General features: G+C 35.9%; 4 protein-coding genes across 6 annotated transcripts; 2 read left to right on the top strand and 2 right to left on the bottom strand.

Annotated features, from left to right (window-relative positions):
* Nucleotides 1–88: 88 nt before the first annotated feature.
* Nucleotides 89–946, top strand: Y59A8B.26 (the record flags this gene model as incomplete). Of its 2 annotated transcripts, NM_001373183.1 has the most annotated exons (4): nt 89–208; nt 253–499; nt 617–649; nt 767–909. In NM_001373183.1, the coding sequence occupies 4 exons, from the start codon at nt 89–91 to the stop codon at nt 907–909; spliced, it is 543 nt and encodes a 180-aa protein (NP_001360617.1). The 2 variants fall into 2 exon arrangements, with proteins under 2 accessions (NP_001360617.1, NP_001123054.1); NM_001129582.3 differs by having other exon boundaries at nt 253–946.
* A 2108-nt stretch (nt 947–3054) lies between these two features.
* Y59A8B.19 (DUF148 domain-containing protein) lies at nt 3055–3696 on the bottom strand (the record flags this gene model as incomplete). The annotated part of the gene is made up of 2 exons (NM_001269839.2): nt 3055–3532; nt 3577–3696. 2 exons carry the CDS (start codon nt 3694–3696, stop codon nt 3110–3112), a joined length of 543 nt encoding a protein of 180 aa, NP_001256768.1. The 3' UTR covers nt 3055–3109.
* A 5861-nt stretch (nt 3697–9557) lies between these two features.
* Nucleotides 9558–15579, top strand: lon-8. Its single transcript, NM_075119.5, has 4 exons — nt 9558–9638; nt 10338–10450; nt 11440–11685; nt 15330–15579. Exons 1-4 carry the CDS (start codon nt 9566–9568, stop codon nt 15384–15386), a joined length of 489 nt encoding a protein of 162 aa, NP_507520.3. The 5' UTR covers nt 9558–9565; the 3' UTR covers nt 15387–15579.
* An 800-nt stretch (nt 15580–16379) lies between these two features.
* Nucleotides 16380–24666, bottom strand: Y59A8B.21 (MFS domain-containing protein; the record flags this gene model as incomplete). Of its 2 annotated transcripts, NM_001373182.2 has the most annotated exons (11): nt 24516–24666; nt 23855–24038; nt 22557–22683; nt 22379–22506; nt 22129–22246; nt 21528–21665; nt 20308–20389; nt 19949–20070; nt 18286–18501; nt 17736–17852; nt 16662–16817 (listed from the first exon to the last, which is right to left on the bottom strand). In NM_001373182.2, exons 1-11 carry the CDS (start codon nt 24646–24648, stop codon nt 16662–16664), a joined length of 1521 nt encoding a protein of 506 aa, NP_001360616.1. In that variant the 5' UTR covers nt 24649–24666. The 2 variants fall into 2 exon arrangements, with proteins under 2 accessions (NP_507519.2, NP_001360616.1); NM_075118.4 differs by lacking the exon at nt 21528–21665 and having other exon boundaries at nt 16380–16817.
* Between the last annotated feature and the right edge of the window lie 844 nt (nt 24667–25510).

Below are 25510 nucleotides of genomic sequence, written 5' to 3'. Positions count from 1 at the left end.
AATAATATGTTTTTATTGGATATCTCTTTTGTCAGTGTTCCATATAAAAAGAGCCCTGTAAGAATGGAATAGTCACAATTCATTCAACATGAATTCCATCTTCTACCTTCTCGCCCTCATCGCCTGTGTTGCAAACTTTGGATTCTCACAGGATCTTCCAGCTCCAGAAGTTCCAGAAATTCCAGAAGTTCCAGATGTTGGAGCCATTGTAAGTTTTCGGGATCTTGGTAAAAATTACAGTGACTGTTTCAGACTGATCAAGTGAAAGTGGAAGCTGTGCTGGAATTGGTGACTGGGCTTTTGGCAACCGTGCTTGAACTTGTGACATCATTGGCTTCCTCAGTTGGAGGAGTTGCTGGAGGAGCCACAGGAAGTCTTGGAGCAGTCACCGGAGTAGTGGACGGAGTAACAGGAACAGTTGGAGATCTTACTGGAGGTCTTGGAGGAGCCACAGGAGGAGCCACCGGAGCTCTCGGAGGATTAACTGGAACCGTCGGAGGTCTTACTAACGCTCTGGGAGGAGCAACAGGAGGTCTTGGGGGTCTATCTGGCATTCTTGGAGGAGCCACAGGAGGAGCCACCGGAGCTCTCGGAGGATTAACTGGAACCGTCGGAGGTCTTACTAACGCTCTGGAAGGAGCAACAGGAGGTCTTGGGGGTCTATCTGGCATTCTTGGAGGAGCCACAGGAGGAGCCACCGGAGCTCTCGGAGGATTAACTGGAACCGTCGGAGGTCTTACTAACGCTCTGGGAGGAGCAACAGGAGGTCTTGGGGGTCTATCTGGCATTCTTGGAGGAGCTGCAGGAGGAGCCACCGGAGGTCTCGGAGGAATTACTGGAAATGTTGGACAAGTTGCTGGTGCGATTCCAAATGTCCCTGCAGTTCCAGCAGTAGGAATTGCTGCCTAAGCTCTTGATAAATTCTTTCGTATTTTTTGGGAATCAATAAATTGAACATTGGGAATTCGTATTTTATTCAACATTTACTTTCACTACGAGTCTGACATTTTGGAATTATTTATGTAACAAAACTGATGATGGTATGAGCGCATGCCAATTGATATCAACAAAAATTATGAAAACATCTTTTTTGGCGTCATTTCTTTCAAACAAAGATTTACCATGACGTTTCCTAAGTTAAGTATCTTCTCACCTGCTCGAAATACATTTCAAATGATGTTTTTTTTTGGAAATGGTCCGTTTGCATTCTGTTTGCAGGAAAAAATTGAAAAGCGCGAGATTTAATTTGATTTATTACGATTAAAATCGGGATGAAATTGGAACATGAAATTGGAAATTTTTTTTTTGATGAGGAGAGTAGGTGATGGGCAATATGAACGTAATAGACAATAACAGTATTAAACATGCATAGAACATGAGATGCCAATATAAGATTTGTTTTGCTAATTTTTAATAGAACTTAATACTCTATTTAAGTTCACGACGACCCAAAGGTTAGTATTAAGCTAATGCTTACGTTCCGTCCACAACACTACTATTTTGCATTTGGGTTAAGTACTATAGTATGTTTGGTAGCTTACTGGCGGATTAAACACGTATTGTATTAATATAAGTAATCTGAAATGTGAATAATAAAACAATGCGGCTTCCAATAGTTTTCATCACCAAAAAATGAGTACAAAAATTGGATTTTTCGTTTAATTTTAAATTCCCGAGGTATGCCATAGCATTTGGCCAGTGCATACACCATTATCAGTTTTGTTACATAAATAGTTCCAAAATGTCTGACTCGTAGTGAAAGGAAATGTTGAATAAAACACGAATTCCCAATGTTCAATTTATTGATTCCCAAAAAAGAAAAACGATAGAAATTTAGGCAGCTGGAGCAATTACTACTGCTGAAACTGTAGGGACATTTGGAATCTAGCCAGCAATTTGTCCAACATTTCCAGTGATTCCTCCAAGACTGCCAGGAAGTCCTCCGAGAGCTCCCGTTGCTCCTCCTGTGGCTCCTCCGAGAACTCCAGTAAGATCTCCAACAGTTCCTGTTACTCCGTCCACTACTCCGGTGACTGCTCCAAGACCTCCTGTAGCTTCAGCTCCGGTGCCCCCTCCAAGAATGCCAGTAAGTCCTCCGAGAGAAGATCCGCTCAAATTGGTTACTGAGCGTTTGGAAACCGCTCTTGAACTTTTGCTCGAATTGGTTGGATCAGTTCAAGGAGTTTCGGGAGGAAATGGAGAACTTACAAGCGGAGCCACAGGAGGAGTCAAATGATCGCTTGATGGACTTTCTGGTGGTTTTAGAGGAATTATTGGATAACTTCCAATCGGCGCTCCTGCAATTCCAGCCACTCCTACAACTATCTGAGCTTCATATCAAATTCTATCGTATTATTTGGGAATAAATATATCTTGTTTTATGTTGTTGAAAAGTTTCAAAGAGTATTAAAATTTTACTCAAATTGATCCCAAAATATCCTGATTGGGTATTTATAGAAACTCAAAGTAACATTTTTCACAAATTCTATGGAAAATAGTTTACCGAGCCGTTCCATTAAAAAAAACTTATTTTTCGATTGTGAAAATTATCGGAAACATAATTTTTAAAACATTTCTCAATTCCCAAAAAAAGGCCGTAAATGGGTACCTCTGGATGTAATCTCAGAAATGAGAACAGTTAACGTTATTTTTAATTATTTAATTTTTTGAAAGAACATAATATAGAACATATTTGGATGCAATTAAATTAATTTGTGGTTATAGCTTTATTCAGAAATTTCTAATTTTGCCAAGATTTATTGATTTAGTACTGAATTTTATTGGTTTTTTTTTGTAGTTTTTTGAATCATCTAGCATGCGTTAAGCACAATTTCTGTGAGTAATTTGTTGTCACTACGTTAAAAAAAATTAATTCGACATATTTGAACCAGGGGTGTGCTCGGCAAATTTGCCGAATGTGCCGTTTGCCGAGCGCGGCAAATTTCAAAAAAGCAGATTTGCCGGATTTTGAACATTCGGACAGAATGCAAAAATTACAACACATTAAATGTAAGCTTTTTTCATTGTGAATGTGAATGTTGAATAAAACATGGATTCCCAATGTTCAATATATTTATTCCCAAAAAATACGATAGAAATTATCAAGAGCTTAGGCAGCAATTCCTACTGCTGGAACTGCAGGGACATTTGGAATCGCACCAGCAACTTGTCCAACATTTCCAGTAATTCCTCCGAGACCTCCGGTGGCTCCTCCTGCAGCTCCTCCAAGAATGCCAGATAGACCCCCAAGACCTCCTGTTGCTCCTTCCAGAGCGTTAGTAAGACCTCCGACGGTTCCAGTTAATCCTCCGAGAGCTCCGGTGGCTCCTCCTGTGGCTCCTCCAAGACCTCCAGTAAGATCTCCAACTGTTCCTGTTACTCCGTCCACTACTCCGGTGACTGCTCCAAGACTTCCTGTGGCTCCTCCAGCAACTCCTCCAACTGAGGAAGCCAATGATGTCACAAGTTTAAGCACGGTTGCCAAAAGCTCAGTCACCAGTTTCAGCACAGCTTCCACTTGCACTTGATCAGTCTGAAACAGTCACTGTAATTTTTACCAAGATCCCGAAAACTTACAATGGCTCCAACATCTGGAACTTCTGGAATTTCTGGAACTTCTGGAGCTGGAAGATCCTGTGAGAATCCAAAGTTTGCAACACAGGCGATGAGGGCGAGAAGGTAGAAGATGGAATTCATGTTGAATGAATTGTGACTATTCCATTCTTACAGGGCTCTTTTTATATGGAACACTGACAAAAGAGATATCCAATAAAAACATGTTATTCTGCATTTTCAGATATTCCTTTTGTAATGTGTATATGTTTTCAGAATACAACAATACTTCAAAAACATCAAAATATCAATTATCGAATTCATCCACCAGTTGCGAAAATATTTTTCTAATAATAACTGTAATGAAAGCCCTGAACATTCATGATTTAACTCTACTAGCTTCCATGATAATAATTATTATTAACATTTACCCATATAGTTAGCTATGTGATGGTACATATAAATATACAAACATACACACGAACACATACATAAATCCCCTATACATACTCAGTGGGCACAATGAACCCATCGCAATCAAGAAGCACGCATGACACAACACAAAAACGACTATTTGCAATGCGCCCACAATACCGATGCTGAAAATTAACTATGCAGTTTGCAACAAAATAATCCCACTTTTTGATTACATGCTTTCTGGATTAAGTAATTAATTGCCTTTGTAAATTCATGCCAGATGAATTACTTGTTATGGTGTAGACTTTCAAATTCAGCCCACTCAAAACGCCGGCAACAATTTATTCATGATTTCAAAAAGCTCTGAAAACATATAATACAAAAGGAATATCTGAAAATCCAGAATAACATGTTTTTATTGGATACCTCTTTTGTCAGTGTTCCATATAAAAAGAGCCCTGTAAGAATGGAATAGTCACAATTCATTCAACATGAATTCCATCTTCTACCTTCTTTGTACTCATCGCCTGTGCTGCTAACTTTGGGCTGTGTGGTCTCTTAGGGAACCTTCCTACTGTTGGAGGAGCTGTTGGAGGAGTTGCCACTGGTGCTGATGGACTTCGGGCAGAGCTTCCTTTTGTAGGTGGTCTCTTGGGAGGGCTTCCTCTTGCTGAAGGTCTTCTTGGAGGAATTCGATGATGAGATATTCCAGTAAATTCTATTTCTACCTAAACTCCTTGATAATTTCTGTATTTTTTCTGGGAATAAATATATTGAACATTGGGAACTTTTCTCCATTCTTCTTAAAGTTTACTTATGAGTTTGAATTATTTGAAAAGTTCATATCCAATTGAGAACAGTTCACAAAAATATATTCAAGGAGCCATTTATTATGCATATGTTGGATGTTCACTGATTGTATAACGTTTTAAAATGAATAATGCTATAAAGAGTGATATTTTAACTGGATGAACGTACTATTATGTCTTTTAACAAAAACAAAACTGGGAAACCTTTTTTAACTTGGAATACTCTTACTTATATTAATGAGTGAGTGTTTGAAAGTATTTGAAAGAATACTGTCGGAGCGCAAAGAATAAACTACTACAGTACCTTGGCATTATCCCTCTCCAACAACCAAAAACCTAAAAATTCATCAAACTTTCCGCCAAATTCAAAACCAAACACATTTTTCTATTCTTCCACTTGACCCGTTCTGTCCCAAATCGTGACACTTTCTCATTTTCATTTTTTACTACTTTCCCTAAGTAAACATAATGGATTCCGTTAGTATAATTGAGAGTAGTATACATATACTACTGTAATTGGCAAGTCAACTGGATGCAACAATAATTGAAAGTTTTAGGGGCTTTACTTTCTAGCTTTTCACTTGTCTAGACCGGCATACTTGTCTAGACCGCTTTTCGGGAAAATGGCAATTCAGCAGAATTTTTTAGTAATTGAAATGAATTTGTAGGTACATAGGGTTTTTGGTATGCTGAATCCAATTTCAATATCAGTTTTCCAGAAAAAAAATCACGAATCTCCAAAACCCGTAAAATGAAGCACTTATAGGAGTTAGAAAAAAAAAATAAAATTTATGTATAAAGTTTATAGCCTATGTAGTCTGTGTAGTCTGTGACGTCACACTCGACGTCACTAAGAATTGTTGACGGGGTCTGGCTCCCTTCGTGGTGAGACCCGTCGAAACTATTTTAGAATGGAATACGAATTTTCTGAGAAACATTTTTTCAGCGGAATTTAAATTTTCTGAAAAAAAAAATTGGCGGGAAATTCAAAAAACCTTTAGAAAATTCCATGAAAAAAAACGATCGCTCCGTGAACACATCAATTCCGCAGTGTCGGGAGCCCATTATAGAAACATTATAAAAATAAAAATGCCTCGCACTTGTCGCTATGGAAATAAAAAAAACTGAAAAAAAACCACCCGGGCCGCTGGTAAATTCGAGCAAATTTTGGATGAACTTTCACATAAAATATGAGGTTACATAAGGGAATTTCGAGATTACAACTTTTGAAAGTATGTAGTAACCTCAAAATAAAAATTAACTATTGAAAATTGGTCCGACAGTCTCCAAGTCGCGAGGAGACCGGAAATTAAATCGGTATGCCGCACAACGAATATATTTTTATTCGTTCACGTTTTAAAGAAATGGCAAGAAGAAGAATCAAAGGATTTAAAAAGGACAAAACATGTGAGCGATAAGATGATCAAGTAACCGTAATATAGTTTCGAGATCAAATGTGGGGAAGAAATTTATCAAGAGGTAGAGAGCTTATAAGTGCTGAGAAGGCTGGGCGGGAAAATTTAACCGGTAATAATAAAGCTACACTGTTCCATAGGGGAAGATACTTATGTAAAAAGCTTTTGTTGGATGTGCCACAGATGCATAGTAAGTAAGGAAATCTGGGAGATCGGGCTTTTCTGACAAGAGATGAGACATCAGGGAAATGAAAATCACCGCAAATAATATTATGGTACGTCCTGTGGATTTGTAGGATTCGTCTGTGTTGAACTGACTTGAGATTGCATTGGTTGAGACGATCATCGTAGGAGGAGTAGAGAGAACCTGTACATTAACTTTTAACTTGTAGTTTTGATTACACGCCCTTTTTTGAAATACTACCACTCTATCTATCTAATCTAAATTCACACCTTCCCCCCGATCCACCTCCTTCATCATTCTTCTTTTGTCCATCTCCTCCCACCTTCCCCCGTCAATCATTTTTTATCCGCTAGGCTTGCCACCTTGTTTCAACCTTGTCTCCTCTTTCTTTCTTCATTTTCAAATCTTCTCTCTCATTCATTTAAATGTCACAATTCTCCTTCCTCGTTAGAATAACACAAAGAGATCGGGTTTTTTTTTCTTGGTTCGGTGCCGGAATCTGGATCCTCCCTCCCGTCTTCCCCCGCCTCATCCATCCGTCACCACCGCAAAAAGCAAACCCGCTTCTCTCTCTCTGCTTTTTCACATTCACTACTATATGTGTGTCGAAAATCCGCTTCTCCAATTAGACGATAACCTGATCCTTGGAAGGAGATTGGGTTTTCTCGTTTGACCACCATTGCCTTATGCAATTGTCTTGTTATCATGTATTAACACACCTTGTTGCGTTAGGCAATACTTTTCTGATCTCTCCACATTGAATCGAATTTTCTGTGTTGAGCTCAACTTTATTCTTCCTTCAAGATTTATTGACTACAAACTTTATGTATCTGTATTTTTTGCAAATAATCGTAATACTAATAGTGTTAACTCGGTATCTTCATTATACTTGGCATACGTATCAAGTATTTCCAAGATACAAACTATGTACAGTTTTGCATTAAACACTTTTGATTGCTGAAACGATGTTCGTGTTGTTCAAAACAGTGTTCATATTCATTTTAGTTGAAAAATGTTCCATAGTATTACATTTCTGAAATTTTTAACGGAAAACTAATATTGGCATTGGAGTCAGCATGGCAGAAAACATAAATACCCAAAAATTGGCAAAACCGCATCTATCAAGATTTATTAACTACCATCTCAATTTGTGTATTTTACACATTATACTAATATACGTACATAGCTCATAAGCTCATAAGCTCATTAGGGTGCGAAACTAATATTGTTAATTCGGTATCATTATTATTGACATCATCCTTATCAAAAATTTATGGAGTACGAACTATGGACAACAGTTTTGCAGTAACAACCTTTAATTGCTAGAACGATTCAAATATGTGTTCCTATTCTTTAGCTTCCCTTGAGTGATTTAGAGTGTGCTTTATGGAAAACTGATGTTATTATCGGATTCAGTATGCCAAACAATCCATGAACCCACAAATTCATCCCAATTCCTCAAGGGTTGCCAAAATTGCCTATATCAAGATTTATTGACTATCATCTCTAATTGTATTACTTGACCGTAGAGCTTCCAATACTGATTATTGAATATCCCCAATGAAGTGACTAACATTGTTGATAATTTTATACAATTTGAACCATGTTAAGCAATTAAAAAGCGTTTGCAGACATTTTTTTTTAATATTCCCGCTTATTTAGTTCAGAACGTTGTTCCTTTGTGCAGTGTTTTCTTTAAGTGTTCCTCCCACTGCAACTTTTTTCAAACGAGGGCCGCGGAAAAAATAGCGAAAAATCGGTGTTTGCACACAATACACCGCATTTTACGACATTTTGTACTTGCTTTGTTTTCTTGTGTTTTTCACCGATTTTTCCCGTTTTTTCTTATTAAAACTGATAAATAAATATTTTTTGCTAATGCTAATATAATTTCCAGATGAAAAAAATATGTATTCAGTCGGCAAGTAGCGGTGAAAGTGGTCAATGTTATATGATGGATTACGGGAATACTAAACCTAAACTTTTTTCCAAACATGATAAATATGCTGCTTAGATGCTGAAACTACCTGATTTTCATAACGAGACCGCTGAAAAAGTTTTGAGATTTTTAAAATTCAACATTTTGTGCGAAAATCTCTACTTTTTCACCAAAAATGTTGAATTTTGAAAACCTCAAAACTTTTTCAGCGGTCTTTATGAAAATCAGGTAATTTCAGCATTTAAGTAGCATATGTATCATGTTTCAGAAAAAGTTTAGGTTTTGTATTCCCGTAATCCATCATTTTACATTGTCCACTTTCACCGCTACTTGCCGACTGATAACATAATTTTTTTACTTGGAAATTGTTTTAGCATCTGCAAAAAATATTTATTTATCAGTTTTATTAAGAAAAAACGAAAAAAATCGATGAAAAACGAAAGAAAACAGGAGGAAAACAAAGCAAGATAAATGGCCGCTGAAACTTGTCGGCCCCTCGGCCATGGCCTAGAAACCACTTTTCCTCGTCCCTCGTGAGGAAAAAGTTGCAGTGTCGAAATCCGATCGTTGCCTTTTCCCCTCGCCCCTCAATTAATCAGTTGATTCCATCCCCGATTCTCCACTCCCAATTCCTTTTCTTTCTTTCTTTATCCTCTTCTCCTTCACTTACTTTCCACAACACATACATTCCATTTCTTGAACAATCCATTAATTATTCGTTCGTCGGTTTTTTATTCGAGTGTGTGACCGGGTGCCTTCTTATCACTTTTCTCTGATTATGTGAAGCAGCGTATCAACTATTTGTCGGGAATAAGGATGATGTGGGATTTATGTGATTTTCCTTGAAAAGCATGTGCTTTTTTCATAAAATTACTGTATTTTAGCGTTTAATTTCATATATTAGACTGTATATACGATTATTTAACAACATATGTATCTTTTTTTCCACTTTTAAAAAATCTTAGTAAATCTTATTAAAAACAGTGTATTTTTTGAAGTTTTCCCGTCTAAAATCGATTTTCCTAGCGTAAATTCAGTGTCAAGTAGGCAATGTATATGCATTTTAAACTATCTGGAAAAAGGTTTTACCTTCATTTTTAAAAATTTGTTATGTATTCTCCCTTCTGAAAATTTTAACTTTTTTCCTTTGTTCTTCTTCTTCTTTCTTTTTCTAGTCTTTCATTGTATTCAATTTTCTTATCTTTGTACCAAAAACTCTCCAATATGTCTCTTAATTTCAGGTAACGCCATGAGGAATTCGCGGTTTTGTGCCATTCTGGCAGTGATCTCCGCCATTTCGGTGTCATATGTTCTTGCACAGAGTGAGTTGTTTACTTTTGCTACTTTATTAGCTTGAGTTAATAATGTGCCTCATTATTAAAAATGCTGAGAAAACTATGTTTCTTATTACGGACTGTCACAGTTATCACTCGGATAAATTGTTCATAGTATAGCTAGATTCAAAGTAATTTAAAACGATACTGGCCGATACTACATATGAAAAATTCGAATTTTGTGTAGATGTAAACTCATAAAACTAGTACCGTTTTAAATTGGTTGGAATCTGGCTATATTATGAACAGGTTATCTGATTAGGCATTATTCATATGTATATTTTAAATAATAGTACATATGTATTATAGAGTATTATAAGGTTTGCATTAGATTTAAAACAGTTTGTAGTTCAGTTTAAACAGTATTTGTATAATATGTGGCAACATAATTTTCTAATATCACACCTACTTTATTATAATTTCGTCCCTATTAGCATTCCACTCGTCCATTAGCTTTTCGTACACCTATTGCAATATGCTTATATACATTTTGATATTTAGTTCCTTTTGATCTTCAAAATATATAATGACGTTTCTGATAATTGTAATGTTTCTATTAATTCCCCATAGGAAAATTTTTAAACTAAAGGTGAAAGTGCTCAATAGCAGACAATGGAAAAAAACACGGGAAAATATGTTATATTATTCGTGTAACTCCCAGTGCTTATTTAACTTTCATTTTTACAGGATCCCAACAGTCAGTAATTGCGGATTTGGGAAAGTTGATTGTGGATAACTGCCCACCTATGTTGTGCACTGGATTGGATTGTGCAGTCGTTACAGAGAGGAACGGGTGCCAGGTGAGCTCATTTTCACACATAATAGTACTCCTTTTCTATACGCAAAATCAACTTCGTTACCTTTTGAATTCTTTCGTTGTTTGGAGTATACAGCTATAACCAATAGTACATTTGGTACATATCCTTTTCTATCCCACATTTTTCTGGAACATTTTTCTGTATTTTATGCTTACAACAACATTTGTTAGTAATGTTGTTTTCTAAGCCTAAAAATGAAAATTGTACTAAAATAAACATTCATGTGAGAATTAAGTTCGAATAATTCAGTGTAATTCAGAATATTCTTTAAAACATTTGGGGTAGACAAGGAGATGTACCGTACATCTTTTCAAATTTTCGAGATCAATAGTTCACACATAATTTCACCTCTTCTTTCTCATCCTTATCCTAGTGAAGTCCCATTAGCTAAATGTCAATGTGTTCCACTTTCGACCTCCTTTGTTTCATTTTCCACTCCGATATTGCTTTTGAAAATCGTTTGAAAATCTGTCCATCTACACATTTTCCTGGAATTTTGCGGCTCAAAGAAAAAAAAATACAAATATAGAAAATAGAAAAAGAGTTAAGAAACACAACCAACATATTGTTTCTAAGAAGTTTTTAATATTTCGGTGATAAGTACAGTACATTGTTTTCCACTTCTACGACTTTAAAAGGGGCGCATTTACGCGCGATGGTCTCGACACGCGCCACCCATTGATTTTTGGGGTGCGTGGCGAGACCAATGCCGGGACCATCGCGCGTAAATGCGCCCCCTTTAAATTCGTAGAAGTGGAAAACAATGCACTGTACGAAATATTAAAAACCTCTTAGAAACATTAAAAAACTTATTTGGAAAAAAATATCTTGTTTGTGTTTGTGTTAACTCTTTTTCTATTTTCTATATTCTTTATACAGTTCTATAATTAAATATCTTCTGGTATCTTGAATATAAAAAAGTACTAAGCTTTTCTAGATTAGTTTATCCAAAACCTTTTAATATTTTCCAGCTCTGCGCATGTCCAATCGGATCTCCATCCCGTGGATGTGACCCAATGCCATTTATCCTTTGGCATGATCTTATTGTCAATGGATGTCCAAATGTTACACTCAACAGTCGGGACCCTGCACAGAAAGTTCACAGATGGTTCAGACGAGTGAATCGATTCACGAACACTGATCAATGTGAACCCTACATCTTCCCATACTGTCCAGAGTTGGATTTCAATTTGTGGAGATCTCCAAGAACTAAACAGGTTTGTACTTTTTTTTTTAACGTTTAATTTAGGCTTATGCTTAAACTTAGCTTGGCGTCAGAGGCGAGCGTTAGCTCGCCACTGACGCTATTTAGGTTTGGGTTTATAACGTTTTTTCGATTTTTGAAAGGGTTCCCGTTGGCCGATCAAAGCGAAATTTTACACAGAGGCGTATGAGCCACCAATAAGCTTAAGTCTGAAGTTTCAAATTGATTCCATCAAAACTCGCCGAGTTATGGAGCTTAAGGTGTTTTCAAAATGCCCTTCAACTATTTTTTAAACTTTTAAAGTTTGGCGTTTTGTCAGTTTTTGGCCTAAGCTCAAAATTTAATGACAGGAGGACGGCAGTGAAATAAGTTTTCTTGTAAATTTTCAGCCGATTTCGATTTACAGGAGCCGAGATATTAAGCTTCAAAATCCGACAAAAGTGGTAAATGAAAACGCGCGTGTAACTTGACAATGGGTGGATGGATTTTGATGCGGTTTTTTGCTGTCTCTTTAAAAAGCTTGCCCCACCTCTGTATTTTTGTTTTCAGAAAGATTGGAGCTCATTGAGCCGAGATATTTGAGTGAAACTCAAAAATCGCTATTTTTTGTCATTTTCGGGTGGTTTTAATTGAAGGAAAATTCGAATACTTGAGATTGTTTCACGATATTTTAGGGGGGTATACAACTCGACGAGGGCTTTTCAACGTATATTTTGAAAAAATTCTACGACTCTTTTAAGCTATAGAAGTGGGCTCTTTAGTGTGAAATCGAAAATTGCATGTTCTCCCCTTTTTTTTGGTGTGCAAATTAGCGAAAATTTAATGACAGGAGGACGGCAGTGAATTAAGTTTTCTTGTAAATTTTCAGCCGAATTTGATTTACAGGAGCCGAGATATTAAGCTTCAAAATCCGACAAAAGTGACCCCCCCTCCCCCCTGTTTTTCGACAAAAAAAGTGGTAAATGAAAACGCGCGTGTAACTTGACGGTGGGTGGATGGATTTTGATGCGGTTTTTTGCTGTCTCTTCAAAAAGCTTGCCCCACCTTTGTATTCTTGTTTTCAGAAAGATTGGAGCTCTTTGAGTCGAGATATGAAGAGTATTCTCCTTCACGTTTTTCCCTCATTTTTCGCCTCTTTTTTTTTGCAGGAAAATTCGAGTTTTCGAGATTTTTACGAGATTTTTTAGCAGTTTATAGTACTCGACGAGGTGCGTCGACACACATTAAAATCATCCGGATCCGTCTACTGTGAGCTCTTTTAGAGAGCTTCAAAGTCAAAATTTGCATTTCCGACCTCCCCCCTTTTCGGTGACCTCCCCCCTCCCTTTTCGGTGTGTTTTTTCGCGTTTTTTTTAAACCACCGCTTCGCGCGCTGTTCTCTTTGAGAAATCTTTGGTTTTAAGATGAAATTCTTGTAGAAAAAGATTTTTTACACATTCTCAAGTAAATATTATTACGAAAAAGTGATTTTTTTCATTTTGAAAATCGAGGCAGAAAAAAAATTTTCGATTTTTTTCCAAAAACTTTTTTTTTCCCTTCTTGTAGGATGGCGGTCGTTTGAGATATTTTGATTATGAGGAAAAAAAATGAAATTACAAATATTTCTAAAGCGATACAGCAAAAAAATTTTGAAAATTGAGTGAAAACGCACTGAGATAATCGATTTAAATTTAAAAATAAATATCATATGTTATCACACCTTAGAATATCACGCCTTAACTTAGTAATCATTTTTAGTGCATAAGTGTGAGAGAAAGAAAAATGGATTCATCATCGGAATTAGATATCATCAGAGTGATTATATTCATCAAAGGTCCCACTTTACTGGAGGGTTAATTTGATCGATATAAAATTCCTATCTCATGTAAAGAAAGGTTCAAATTCTGTACCTATGAATGCTGCCGATATTTGAATACCTGTCTCATGGTAAGAAGGCCTTTCTTGTGGGAAGAACGGAGTTATAAAAAAATATACGCAGGTACAGAATTTGAACTTTTCTTCCCATGAGATAGGAATTTGAATATTGGCATTCTATAACTTTACTAAAAAAAATCTCCAAAGGTTGATCTCAAATATGTAGAGATTGCTCGCATCCCTTCAAATATTACAAAATTTCCAAGTTTCTTAGAAATAATCTTCATTTAGATTACTGAAAAATATCCACAGACTACTTTTGAGTTGCCTGAGAAGTTATTGTAAAACGCAAGGCGAGCTGTTGGTACAGAATTTGAACTTTTCTTCCCATGAGATAGGAATTTGAATAATGGCATTCTATAACTTTACTAAGAAAAAATATCCCCAAAGGTTGCTCGCTTCCCTCCAAATATTACGAAATCTCCAAGTTTCTCAGTAATCTATAGTTTCATTTAGATTACTGAAAAATATCCACAGATTACTTTTGAGTTGCCTGAGAAGTTATTGTAAAACGCAAGGCGAGCTCAAATGTATTTTGATAAAAGTGGCTATTTAGTCTTAAGCCGCGCCATACCGCCGGTGTGTCATAAGGATTTACAATAATTTATTCCAGTTGGTCATCCTAGTTTTTTTCGGGCCCTTAGGCTTAAGTGTGTCATAAGGATTTCCAATATTTTATTCCAGTTGGGCATCCTAGTATGTTTTTCAGGCCCTTAGGCTGGTTGGATTGGGATTTCCAGTTGGGCACCCTAAGTCTAAATAGCTCTTTTTCTTTTCTTTTGCGCTCCAAGCGCAAGGAAAAACCTTCTTGTAACTTTTTAAGAGGGTTAGACTTAGGCTTGGGGTTAGGCGTAGGCTTAGGCTTATACTCAGGCTTGGGACAAGCTTAGGCATAGGCTTAAACTTAGCTTAGACTTAGGCTTAAACTTAGCTTAGGCTTAGGCTTAAACTTAGCTTAGGCTTAGGCTTAAACTTAGCTTAGGCTTAGGCTTAAACTTAGCTTAGGTTTAGGCTTAAACTTAGCTTAGGCTTGGCGTCAGTGGCGAGCGTTAGCTCGCCACGTTAGCTCGCCACTGACGCTATTTAGGCTTGGGTTTATTTAGACTTAGGCTTGGGGTTAGGCGTAGGCTTAGGCTTAGGCTTATACTCAGGCTTGGGGCAAGCTTAGGCTTAGGCTAGGTATAGACTTAGGCTTAGGCTTAGACTTAATCTCAGGTGGGGCAAAGAAAAATAATTAGGCCGGGAAATTTTTTTATCTGAAAATCGAATAATTTTCTAGAAAATTGGTGAGATATTTAAGGCCTTTTCAGAAAAAAAAAAGTTGGGAATTTTTTTCAAAAAGTTCTAACGTATCGGAAAGTTACCGGAAAAAGTTGCGGGTTTTTTCGGCATTTTTGAATAATTCGCAAGAATATCGATTTAGCAGTGGAGCACATTTGTACTTTGGTCAAAATATGAATTTTTGAATGATTTTTTTTAAAAATCGATAATTTCTCTGAAAAAGTTAAAAAAATTTCACGGATTGAAAAAGAGCTCCGCAAAAGAGCTGCTAATTGACCTTTAAAAAAAGATTTTTAAAATTTCAAAAAATCAATAATTTTTCAAAAGTGCAAAAAAATCGATCGTTTATCGACTTTTTTCAAATTTTTAGGAAAAAATGCAAACGCGCTCCACCGCTAAAATCTATTTTTTCCACTTTTTCTGCCGCGTTCCAATGCTAATTTTTTTAAATTTTTCTTTCAGGAATGTGAACTGTACTGCTACTCAATCGACGAGCAGCGAAAGCGAGGAATCATCTAAAGAAATTCAAAAAATCGATAATTCCATATCATATGTGTGTGTGTGTGTTTTTCTGTAGAATTATTAATAAGTTATTGATTTTTTCCCCAATTTTCCCAGTTTTGAACCCAAAAAAATCCATTTTTCACAAAAAATCGTCTGTTTTTTATTGTTGATACATTATAAATTTACATAAAAATTTATACTTTTTTCTAATTTCCGGGAGAAAAATGGTGGAGATATAAGTACTCGGAGAACCGTCACGGCAAAGAATTTGGTGTGGGTGGGATGGGGGCGGAGCTACAACCAATAAGTGGGCGGTGATTGAAAATACTGACACAAAAATGGGAAAGAAACCGGTGAGTTGGTGGTGCGTTAAAACTATGCAAAAAAAACTATATTTTCGGGGGGGGGGGGGGGGGGGGATTTTGGGAAAATTTTGGGATTTTTAGGAAATTTTCAGATTTAACTTAAATTCGAGCTAATTCAGAATTTTTGAATTTTTATTTGAAAAATTCAGTTAATTTGAAATTTCTGAAAAATTGACCATTTTTTCTAGAATTGATTTTTTTTTGTTTTAAATTTCGGTAAATTTCAGAATTTTCAAAAAAATTTTAAAAACTATATAGTAAAGTTTTTAATTTCCATCGAAAAAAGTTTTATGAAAAAATTGGATTTTTTTTTGTAAATTTCGAAAAATTTTTCCAATAAATTGAAAATTTTCTTCAGAATTTTTTTTTTGGATTTTCAAATTTTTTGTAATTTTTCTAAAAATGTCGTTCACAAGAAAAAAACGAAAAAAAACTTTGGAATACAAAAGGTGTTTTTTTTTTTGAAAATTCAGTAAATTTTTGACTTTTCGGGAAAAACTGTGATTTTTCTGAAAATTTTTACTTTTTTCAAAAAAAAAAATCATTCCTAAAATTTTTCAGAGTTTTCCGAATTTTTATGTAAAATTTCGGTAAATTTGTAATTTCCAGAGAAAAAAGCAAAATTTCTTTTAAAAAATTGATTTTTTTGTTGTAAATTTCAGTGAATTTCTGGAATTTTCAGGAAAACCCTGTTTTTTTAAATGAATTTACGAATTTTTAGTCCGATTTTTTTTGGTAATTTCTATTTTTTTTCCGAAAACAAAAAATCTAAAAATCCAAAATTATTAGAATTTTTTTAAACTTTGGAATTTAAGAAAAAATTAACCCAATTAAAAAAATATCTAAAATTTCCTTTTTTTCCAGAAAATTTCTAATAAAATCCCAAAATCTCTCCCATTTTCCGCATGCAAATAAATAAATAAAACTATGTGACAAGTTTTCCCTGCGGGGTCCATTGAATACACGAAATGAATATGAATGCACAAAATGGAAATATTGAAGTGATTATGAAGAGATATGTGTATCCGATGGCTTTCAAGTAGAATTGAGAGATCGCTGCCAATAGGATTCCACTCGTTGTCTGCAAAAAAATATTACAAGTTTCTGAGAAAAATTCAAAATTTGGGCATAGCTTCCGCATCCCCGGTAGCGAATGCGCCCCATTGAGAATAGTAGGCACAATTTCTGGTATTTTCCACAGTGTATTTGTGCTGGGGCTCACCTACTTTAAAGGGACATGGGACACATGTCATGTCCCTTTAAAGTCGATGGCTTTTTCAGAAACAATTACAAAGTGGGGGAAATACTGGAATCCGTGCCTCCTATTAGCAATAGAGCGCATTTGCCACAAAAATGAAGTTTTTTGAATTTTTGATTAGAAATCGGAATTTAATCGAATCGGGCGGAGCAAATTGAGGCTTTTCCACAATTTTTCAAAGTCAGACCTTTTACAAAATTCTTCCAGAAACTCTCATTTTTTACAAGAATATTTTTTCAAGTGCCTACTTACGCTCCGCCCATTTCTTGGTAATTTTGAAGCTACGGGGTGTTGGTTTTCATAGAATTTTACATAGAGCATTTTTTGTTAGATAACGGAATTTAATCGATTCTATGCAAAAAAATTATTATAGGGAACTTTCTTTCTTTTTTTTTTAAATGTAGTTCCTAATTAGGCTCCGCCCATTTCTTGGTTATATTTGTTTTTTAAAGTTTCCCCAAAAATTGAAAATTTGGGCATAGCTTCCCCGGTGGTAAATGCGCCCCACTGAGAACAGTAGGCACAATTTCATGTATTTTCCACAGTGTATTTGTGCTGGGGCTCACCTAATTTAAAGGGGCATGGGGGTAGATCATGTCCCTTTAAAGTCGATAGCTTTTTCAGAAACAATTACAAAGTGGGGGAAATACTGTAATTTGTACCCGCCATTAGCAATAGAGCACATTTGCCACAAAAATTTGATAAAATAGCATAAGCTCCGCCCAATTAATGGCTCCTTACCGTTGAAAGGATCAAATATCCATAATTATTGGCTTTATGCCGATTTCCGAAACATTTGACAGTTGCAGTGATGAATAACGCGTGAGTTGCACCCATACAGATAAATGTTCCGACGAGCTGCAAAAAAAAAATCGATTTTTTAAAACTTTTCGGCTAAATAATTTGTTCAGAATTCTAATTTTTACAGAATTTTCAGAAAAAAATCGTTTTTTTTTCGGTTTTTTTTAAATTTCAAAACTTTCAGGAAAAAACAATTTTTTCTAAAAATTCGTGGTGAGACCCTTATTTTGAAATATTTTTGGCGAAAATTCAAATTTTTCTGAAAAATTGTTTGGCGGGAAATTCAAATTTTCCCTATTTTAGGGGAATTTTTCAAAAACTTTGAAATTTTTCGAAATTGCTTAAATTGTAAATTTTTAATTTCTGAAAAAAATTTGTTTTTTCGAATTTAGGAAAAAACCAAAATTATTGATTTTCTATTATTTCTGGGGGGTTTTTTTTTCAAAATTTTACAAACATTTTCTGTTTTTTTTAAATGACTATTACTAACCCAAAACAAGAAAGCCATTTTTCCCAATTCCCTAGTCATTGGCATAGTAAGTAGAAATACACTGGCAAGACACGTGGCAGTTGAAAGAGCAATTTGAAAACTCGTTCGATCCGTCAAATAACCCCATCCAATTCGTGCAATTGCATTTGCAACTGAAGCAATTGAGAAGGCCATTGCCATGAACATATCGTCTTCGATGAAGGATTCTCCGTACGTCTGGAAAAATTGAAAATTTGGGCATAGCTTCCGCATCCCCGGTGGTAAATGCGCTCCATTGAGAATAGTAGATACAATTTCTGGTATTTTCCACAGTGTATTTGTGCTGGGACTCACCTACTTTAAAGGGACATGGGACACATGTCATGTCCCTTTAAAGTCGATGGCTTTTTCAGAAACAATTACAAAGTGGGGGAAATACTGGAATCCGTGCCTCCTATTAGCAATAGAGCGCATTTGCCACAAAAATGAAGTTTTTTGAATTTTTGATTAGAAATCGGAATTTAATCGAATCGGGCGGAGCAAATTGAGGCTTTTCCACAATTTTTCAAAGTCAGACCTTTTACAAAATTCTTCCAGAAACTCTCATTTTTTACAAGAATATTTTTTCAAGTGCCTACTTACGCTCCGCCCATTTCTTGGTAATTTTGAAGCTACGGGGTGTTGGTTTTCATAGAATTTTACATAGAGCATTTTTTGTTAGATAACGGAATTTAATCGATTCTATGCAAAAAAAACATTATAGGGAACTTTCTTTCTTTTTTTTTTAAATGCAGTTCCTAATTAGGCTCCGCCCATTTCTTGGTTATATTTGTTTTTTTAAAGTTTTCCCAAAAAATTGAAAATTTGGGCATAGCTTCCCCGGTGGTAAATGCGTTCCATTGAGAATAGTAGGCACAATTTCTGGTATTTTCCACAGTGTATTTGTGCTGGGGCTCACCTACTTTAAAGGGACATGGGGGTATATCATGTCCCTTTAAAGTCGATGGCTTTTTCAGAAACAATTACAAAGTGGGGGAAATATCAGAAATTTGCACCTCCTATTAGCAATAGAGCGCATTTGCCACAAAATTTTAAGCAAATTGATGAGAAGTTTTCAAAACCTCGCAACTGTTGCATTTCTTGGTGGAATTCAGGGGTGGCAAATTGCCGGAATTTTGAAATTGCCGGAAAAACGGCAATTGCCGAAAATTTGTGGTTCTGCACATTTTTTTTTTTGGAAATTTCAGAATTTCAGTTTTCATCGGCAAAATTGGAAACGGGAAAAAATTTTCAAAAAGGCACAGTTTCAAGTGTTTCGCCTTTTATAAAAAAATCCATCTAAAAAGTTGCCGGAATTGAAAATTTACGGCAAAACGGCATATTGCCGCAATTGAAAGTTTCCGGGAAATCGGCATATTTCCGGAATGGAAAGTTTCCAAGAAATCGGCAAATTGCCGGAATTGAAGATTTCCGGCAAATCGGCAACTTGCCGGAAGTGAAAATTTCCGGCAAAACGGCATATTGCCGGAATTGAAAATTTCCGGCAAATCGGCGAATTGCAGTCATTAAAAATTTGTTTTTCACCGAAATTTCGAATTTTGGGTTAGAAAATCGAAATTTTCCGGTTTTTTCCTATGATAATTTCGAATTTCGCGCCAAATTCATCCAGAAATTCTCCAGTTACCTTATACAAATTATAGAACATATTCGCATAAAATGAGCAGCAGAACAGCGATGCGAATAGGCAATAAAAAGTTGGTGATTTGAGCATTTCACTGGATGTCATCTGGATTGTTGTGTCCTCGTCTGCAAAATTTATCGACTTTTTAACAAAAATTTAACAAATCTTCAAGTACACACGTGGTTTCAGAGTGTCCCATTTCGGCTTGATCTACAAAAAATGCGGGAGAAGAGACGTAGAGTTCTCAACTGATTTTGCTTGGTTAAGAACGTGCTGACGTTACATTTTTTGGGCAACGAAGAATTCCCGCATTTTTTGTAGATCAAACCGTAATGGGACAGCCTGGCACCATGTGTAAGTACCATTATCGAATACTGGCCGCTCATAATCCTCGTCCATATCTTCGTCGTCCTCTTCCAGAATTGACTCAGTGGAGCGGGATTTCTGGAAAAATTACAAAAAAAAAATTGAAAATTTGGGCATAGCTTCCGCATCTCCGGTAGCAAATGCGCCCCATTGAGAATAGTAGATACAATTTCATGTATTTTCCACAGTGTATTTGTGCTGGGGCTCACCTACTTTAAAGGGACATGGGTATATATCCTGTCCCTTTAAAGTCGATGGCTTTTTCAGAAACAATTACAAAGTGGGGGAAATACCAAAAATGTGCACCTCCTATTAGCAATAGAGCGCACTTGCCACAAAATTGCAAATATACTGGAATTAGTAAAAAAATGTTACCAAAACCCAATTTTTGAAGGAAAATTGGAAAAAAAAACCGAAACTGCTGAAGCCAAAAAAATTTGTGGGACACAAGCCACGCCCCTTTCTTGGACGATTTTGTCAAATTTGCGACAAAAAATTGAAATTCATGGCGAAAATCACAGAATGTTCCGTTTTTTCTTAAAATACAAAAATTTTCAGGAAAAAACTAGAAAATTAAGTTCTCCAGAAAAAAGTGCTGCACTATCGGGAATTTAGATTTTTGTTTAAAAAATGTAAGAAATGCAAGCTCCGCCCCTTTATTGGTTATTACAATGATGTCATCTCTTTAAAATTCAAAAAGGGGAGTTTTCTTATTTTTTAAACTAGTCACTCGTTAGGCTCCGCCCATTTCCTGGTCTTATTCGGTTTTTTTGAAAAAAAAAAAGGAAATTTGGGCATAGCTTCCGCATCTCCGGTAGCAAATGCGCGCCATTGAGAATAGTAGATACAATTTCTGGTATTTTCCACAGTGTATTCGTGCTGGGGCTCACCTACTTTAAAGGGACATGGGGGTAGATCATGTCCCTTTAAAGTCGATGGCTTTTTCAGAAACAATTACAAAGTGGGGGAAATATCAGAAATTTGCACCTCCTATTAGCAATAGAGCGCACTTGCCACAAAATTTCAAAATTTGCTTGTTAAAGCTCTGAATTACGTGCAATCATGCTAAGAATAGTGGAGGGGACTAAAACATGCAAATTTCGGCGGCTTTTGCCGAAAGAAGGCTGCTGAAAAAAAATGATGGCCGAGTTTTCCACTTTTCACGGCCACGTAACCAAAACCACAGCATTACACACAAACACAACGGCAAATATACCGGTTCATCAGTTGATGACGTGGCAACTTCATCCAACCGTACACGGCTGTACGACACTCCGGAATAACGCTGATTTGCGGAGGCGGAGGAGGACGAGAAAATGTATTCGGAGAGGGAACCCAAACCGGAATGACGAATCTAAATTGAAAGTGGTGGCCGAGGTTTTTGAAAGTTAGGCCACAGAGAGGGAAATGGTGGCCGCGAGGATTTTCTAGGCCACGCTTGGCAGATGTACTAGAATTGGGTAAACTAGGCCACGGGAGTAACGGATGGCTAAGGTTTTTCAAAACTAGGCCACTTCAGTGGAAACGGTAGGCGAGGTTTTTCTAGGCCACGGGATTTTGAAGGGTGGCCGAGATTTTCAAAAACTAGGCCAGATGGAGGGAAGCGGTGGCCGAGCTTTTTCTAGGCCACGAAGATGAAAGGGGTGGTCGAGGTCCTAGAATTGGGTAAACTGGGCACCAGGAAGAAACTGATGGCCGAGGTTTTATTAAAACTAGGCCACCAAGTAAAATTGATGGCCTAACTTTTCCCAAATGCGTTTAAGACCATTTTTTCGCGAAAATTCCGATTTTTCCACTGTTTTTTCGCGATTTCTCACCCGAAACGGCGGATCACAAACGACAATCAGCGCCATCGCCTGCATAATTCCGTAGATCACTGCCAATTTTGTGAATAATGCTGGAACACGGTGTAGGAGTTCCGGTTGCAGGAAATATCTGGAAATATTGATTTTTTTTGTAGGAAATTTGGCGATTTTCGTCCAATTTTCACGAATTTTGATCCAAAAAACTCTGATTTTTTCGGATTTTTAGGCCAAATTTCTCGATTTTCCGCCGAAAACCTCGTACCCATCCTTTGTAGCTGGAAGATTCAACGGATTCACAATCATCGTCTGAATTGGGGCAAAAATCGATGAAGAAAGCCCAAAACCGGCGGCCACGATTCCCGAAATTACACCGATTTTGTCGGGAGCCCACTGAAAAAGTTCAGAGATTTTTTTTTGGAATTTTCCAGCAAATTTCAGACGTTTATAGCAGTGGAGACGGCTGTAACATAGGCGATTCCGGATCCCAAACCAAAAAGTAGACCGTATACAATGAAGAATAATGCAAAACTGTGTTGAATTGCGTAGGCGGACAGGGCAACACTTGATCTGTAACAGAAATTTTCAGATTTTCATTTTTTTCGCAAGTTTTTCTGGAAAAAATGAAAATTTGGGCATAGCTTCCGCATCTCCGGTAGCAAATGCGCCCCCATTGAGAATAGTAGATACAATTTCTGGTATTTTCCACAGTGTATTTGTGCTGGGACTCACCTATTTTAAAGGGGCATGGGACACATGTCATGTCCCTTTAAAGTCGATGGCTTTTTCAGAACTAATTACAAAGTGGAGGAAATACCGAAATTCGCACCTCCTTTTAGCAATAGAGCGCATTTGCCACAAAACTTCGAATTTTTGCCGCTTTGGGCTATTTATCCCGAAAAATCAATAGAGAATAGAATTTTAGGCAATAATTCGCGCGCTTCCGTAATTATTTGGAATTATTAGAATTTTCTGCGAGTTTTCTGTGCTAATATTGATTTAAATGGATTTTAAGTCACTTTTCGTGCAGAATTCGTACAATTTCAATACACACTGTAATATTGGAGTTTACTGGAACTTTGAAATTTCTCAGGGCATTGAAAACAAATTGTACAAAATTCAAAATTTATAATTTTTTGAAATAGAAATTGAATTTTTCTGTATTTTTTTTGAATTTTGATTACACTTCTGAAACTTGCTATTTCGAAAAAAAAAATTTCACTAAAAAATTAGACTTTTTTCGATGGAAAAAATTGCCACAGCCAAAATTAATTGTTTTATGGAAAATCCCAAGTTCTTCTCAAAAAATTGAAAATTTGGGCATAGCTTCCGCATCCCCGGTGGCAAATGCGCCCCATTGAGAATAGTAGGCACAATTTCAGGTATTTTCCACAGTGTATTTGTGCTGGGGCTCATCTACTTTAAAGGGACATGAGGTAGAAAATGTCCCTTTAAAGTCGATGGCTTTTTCAGAAACAATTACAAAGTGGAGGGAAATACTGTAATTTGTACCAGCCATTAGCAATAGAGCGCATTTGCCACAAAGTACAACAAATTCGCAAACTGGGACTTTTCATACTTTTAAGAGACAAATTTGGGTTAAAAAAGTCAATTTTTAGCATTTTGTTGCCGTTTTCTTGAAATTTTGCAATTTTTCGGCATTTTGAGGCTTTTTTGCTCAAAATTCAAGCATTTTTGATGACATTTTCTTCATTTCTCCAGATTTACGCGAGGTACTCACGTCACCAAAAAGCATCCAATAAATGCTGAAACTCTTGGACTAAAAGTACTCGAAGTTAAGCCACCAATAACCATTGCAAATGGGAAACATCCTTGAAATGTCGGAATCCACATCATATGCTCAATTCTGACACTGGGATCAGTGAAATTACGCATGTAAGAAGCCATGTATGGAAGCATATTTCCTGGGAAAAAAAGGGGTGTTTTGGGTGAAAATTTCAAATTTTTCTCCTGAAAAGTAGGATTTTACTGCAAAACTTGAAATTTAAGGGTGAAAATTCGAAATTTTTACTAAAAATATCAGTTTTTATCGAAAAATCCATATTTTCAGTAAAAAAAATTTTCACCGAAAAATTCAAATTTCACCTGAAAAATTGAGATTTTTACTGAAAATTCAAAAATTTTCACTAAAACTTCTGTTTTTCATCAAAAATCAATACTTTCTGTGAAAAATTGAGATTTTTACTGAAAATTTAAATTTTCACAGGAAAATCCAAATTTTTCACTGAAAAATTCGAATTTTCCCTCAAAAATTCGAAATTTTACTAAAAATTTGAAATTTTTACAGAAAAATTAAGATTTTTCACTGAAAATTCAAAAATTTTCACTAAAAATTTCATTTGTTCCCCGAAAAATCGCTATTTTCCCGTTTTCCTCCGTACCAAAAGTGTGATAAGTTCCAATAGTGAGATGAATCGAGACGGCGCCGAATAATATGACACATATCCGGTTAAATGGTGAAAATGAGTAAATTGTGTCGGCAATCGGGTCCCGCCGCCGCCGGCATACCGACATTTTTGTGTGTGTTTGGAGCTGAAAATACGGGAAAATTAGACGAAATTCCAATAATTTCTGCATTTTTCCGACGGAAAATGAGTATTTAAGTAGGAAAATATTTTATTTCTTCGATTTTTGATTAAAAAAATTGGAAATTTTTCCTAAAAACCAGTAAAATTCGATTGAAAATCTGAAAAAATTAAATTAAAAAATCAATAGGTTACGGTAGGCAGCGCAATATGCACATTGTACGCAAACACGTAGTACGCAAACACCGACGCCTACCGTACCCGGCAATTTTTTTGTTAATTTTGGGATTTTTTTCCAAAAATTGTCGTTTATATTGGAAATTCACGGGATTTTTCATCGATTTTTGCTGAAAAATGACTAAAATTGACGAAATTTAGCTTAAAAACTATGAAAAACCATCAAAAACCGGTGAATTTTCAGATTTTTCAGAAAAACAGCTGTTTTTTAATCAAATTTTACCTAAAATGCTGAATTTAGTTGAAATTCGTGTATTTTTCGCTGAAAACCGCTATAAATTGGTCTAAAAACCAGAAAAATGCATTAGAATCCAGAAATTTCTCAGAAAAACTGAATTTATTGCACATTTTTCCTTAATTTTAGTCATTTTTCACCAAAAAATTGATAGAAAATTCACAAATTTCCGTAAATTTTCACAAAAAAGACAGTTTTGGCCAAGATTTTATTTAAAAATTTGTTTTAAAAGTACTAAAAATTAGTATTTTAGCTGAATTTTTGTGTATTTTCACCAAAAAAACCTGGAAAAATTCGATTTTTGTCAATTTTCCGGGGTAAAAGCCACAATTTTCAATGAAATTCCTCGAAAAATCCCCTAAAAAAAGCGTTTTTCGTT

The sequence above is a fragment of the Caenorhabditis elegans genome, chromosome V (genome assembly GCF_000002985.6).
Source record: "Caenorhabditis elegans chromosome V".
Classification (NCBI taxonomy): Eukaryota; Metazoa; Nematoda; class Chromadorea; order Rhabditida; family Rhabditidae; genus Caenorhabditis; species Caenorhabditis elegans.
Note: the sequence above shows the minus strand (reverse complement) of the source record. Positions and strands in the feature narration are given on the sequence as shown.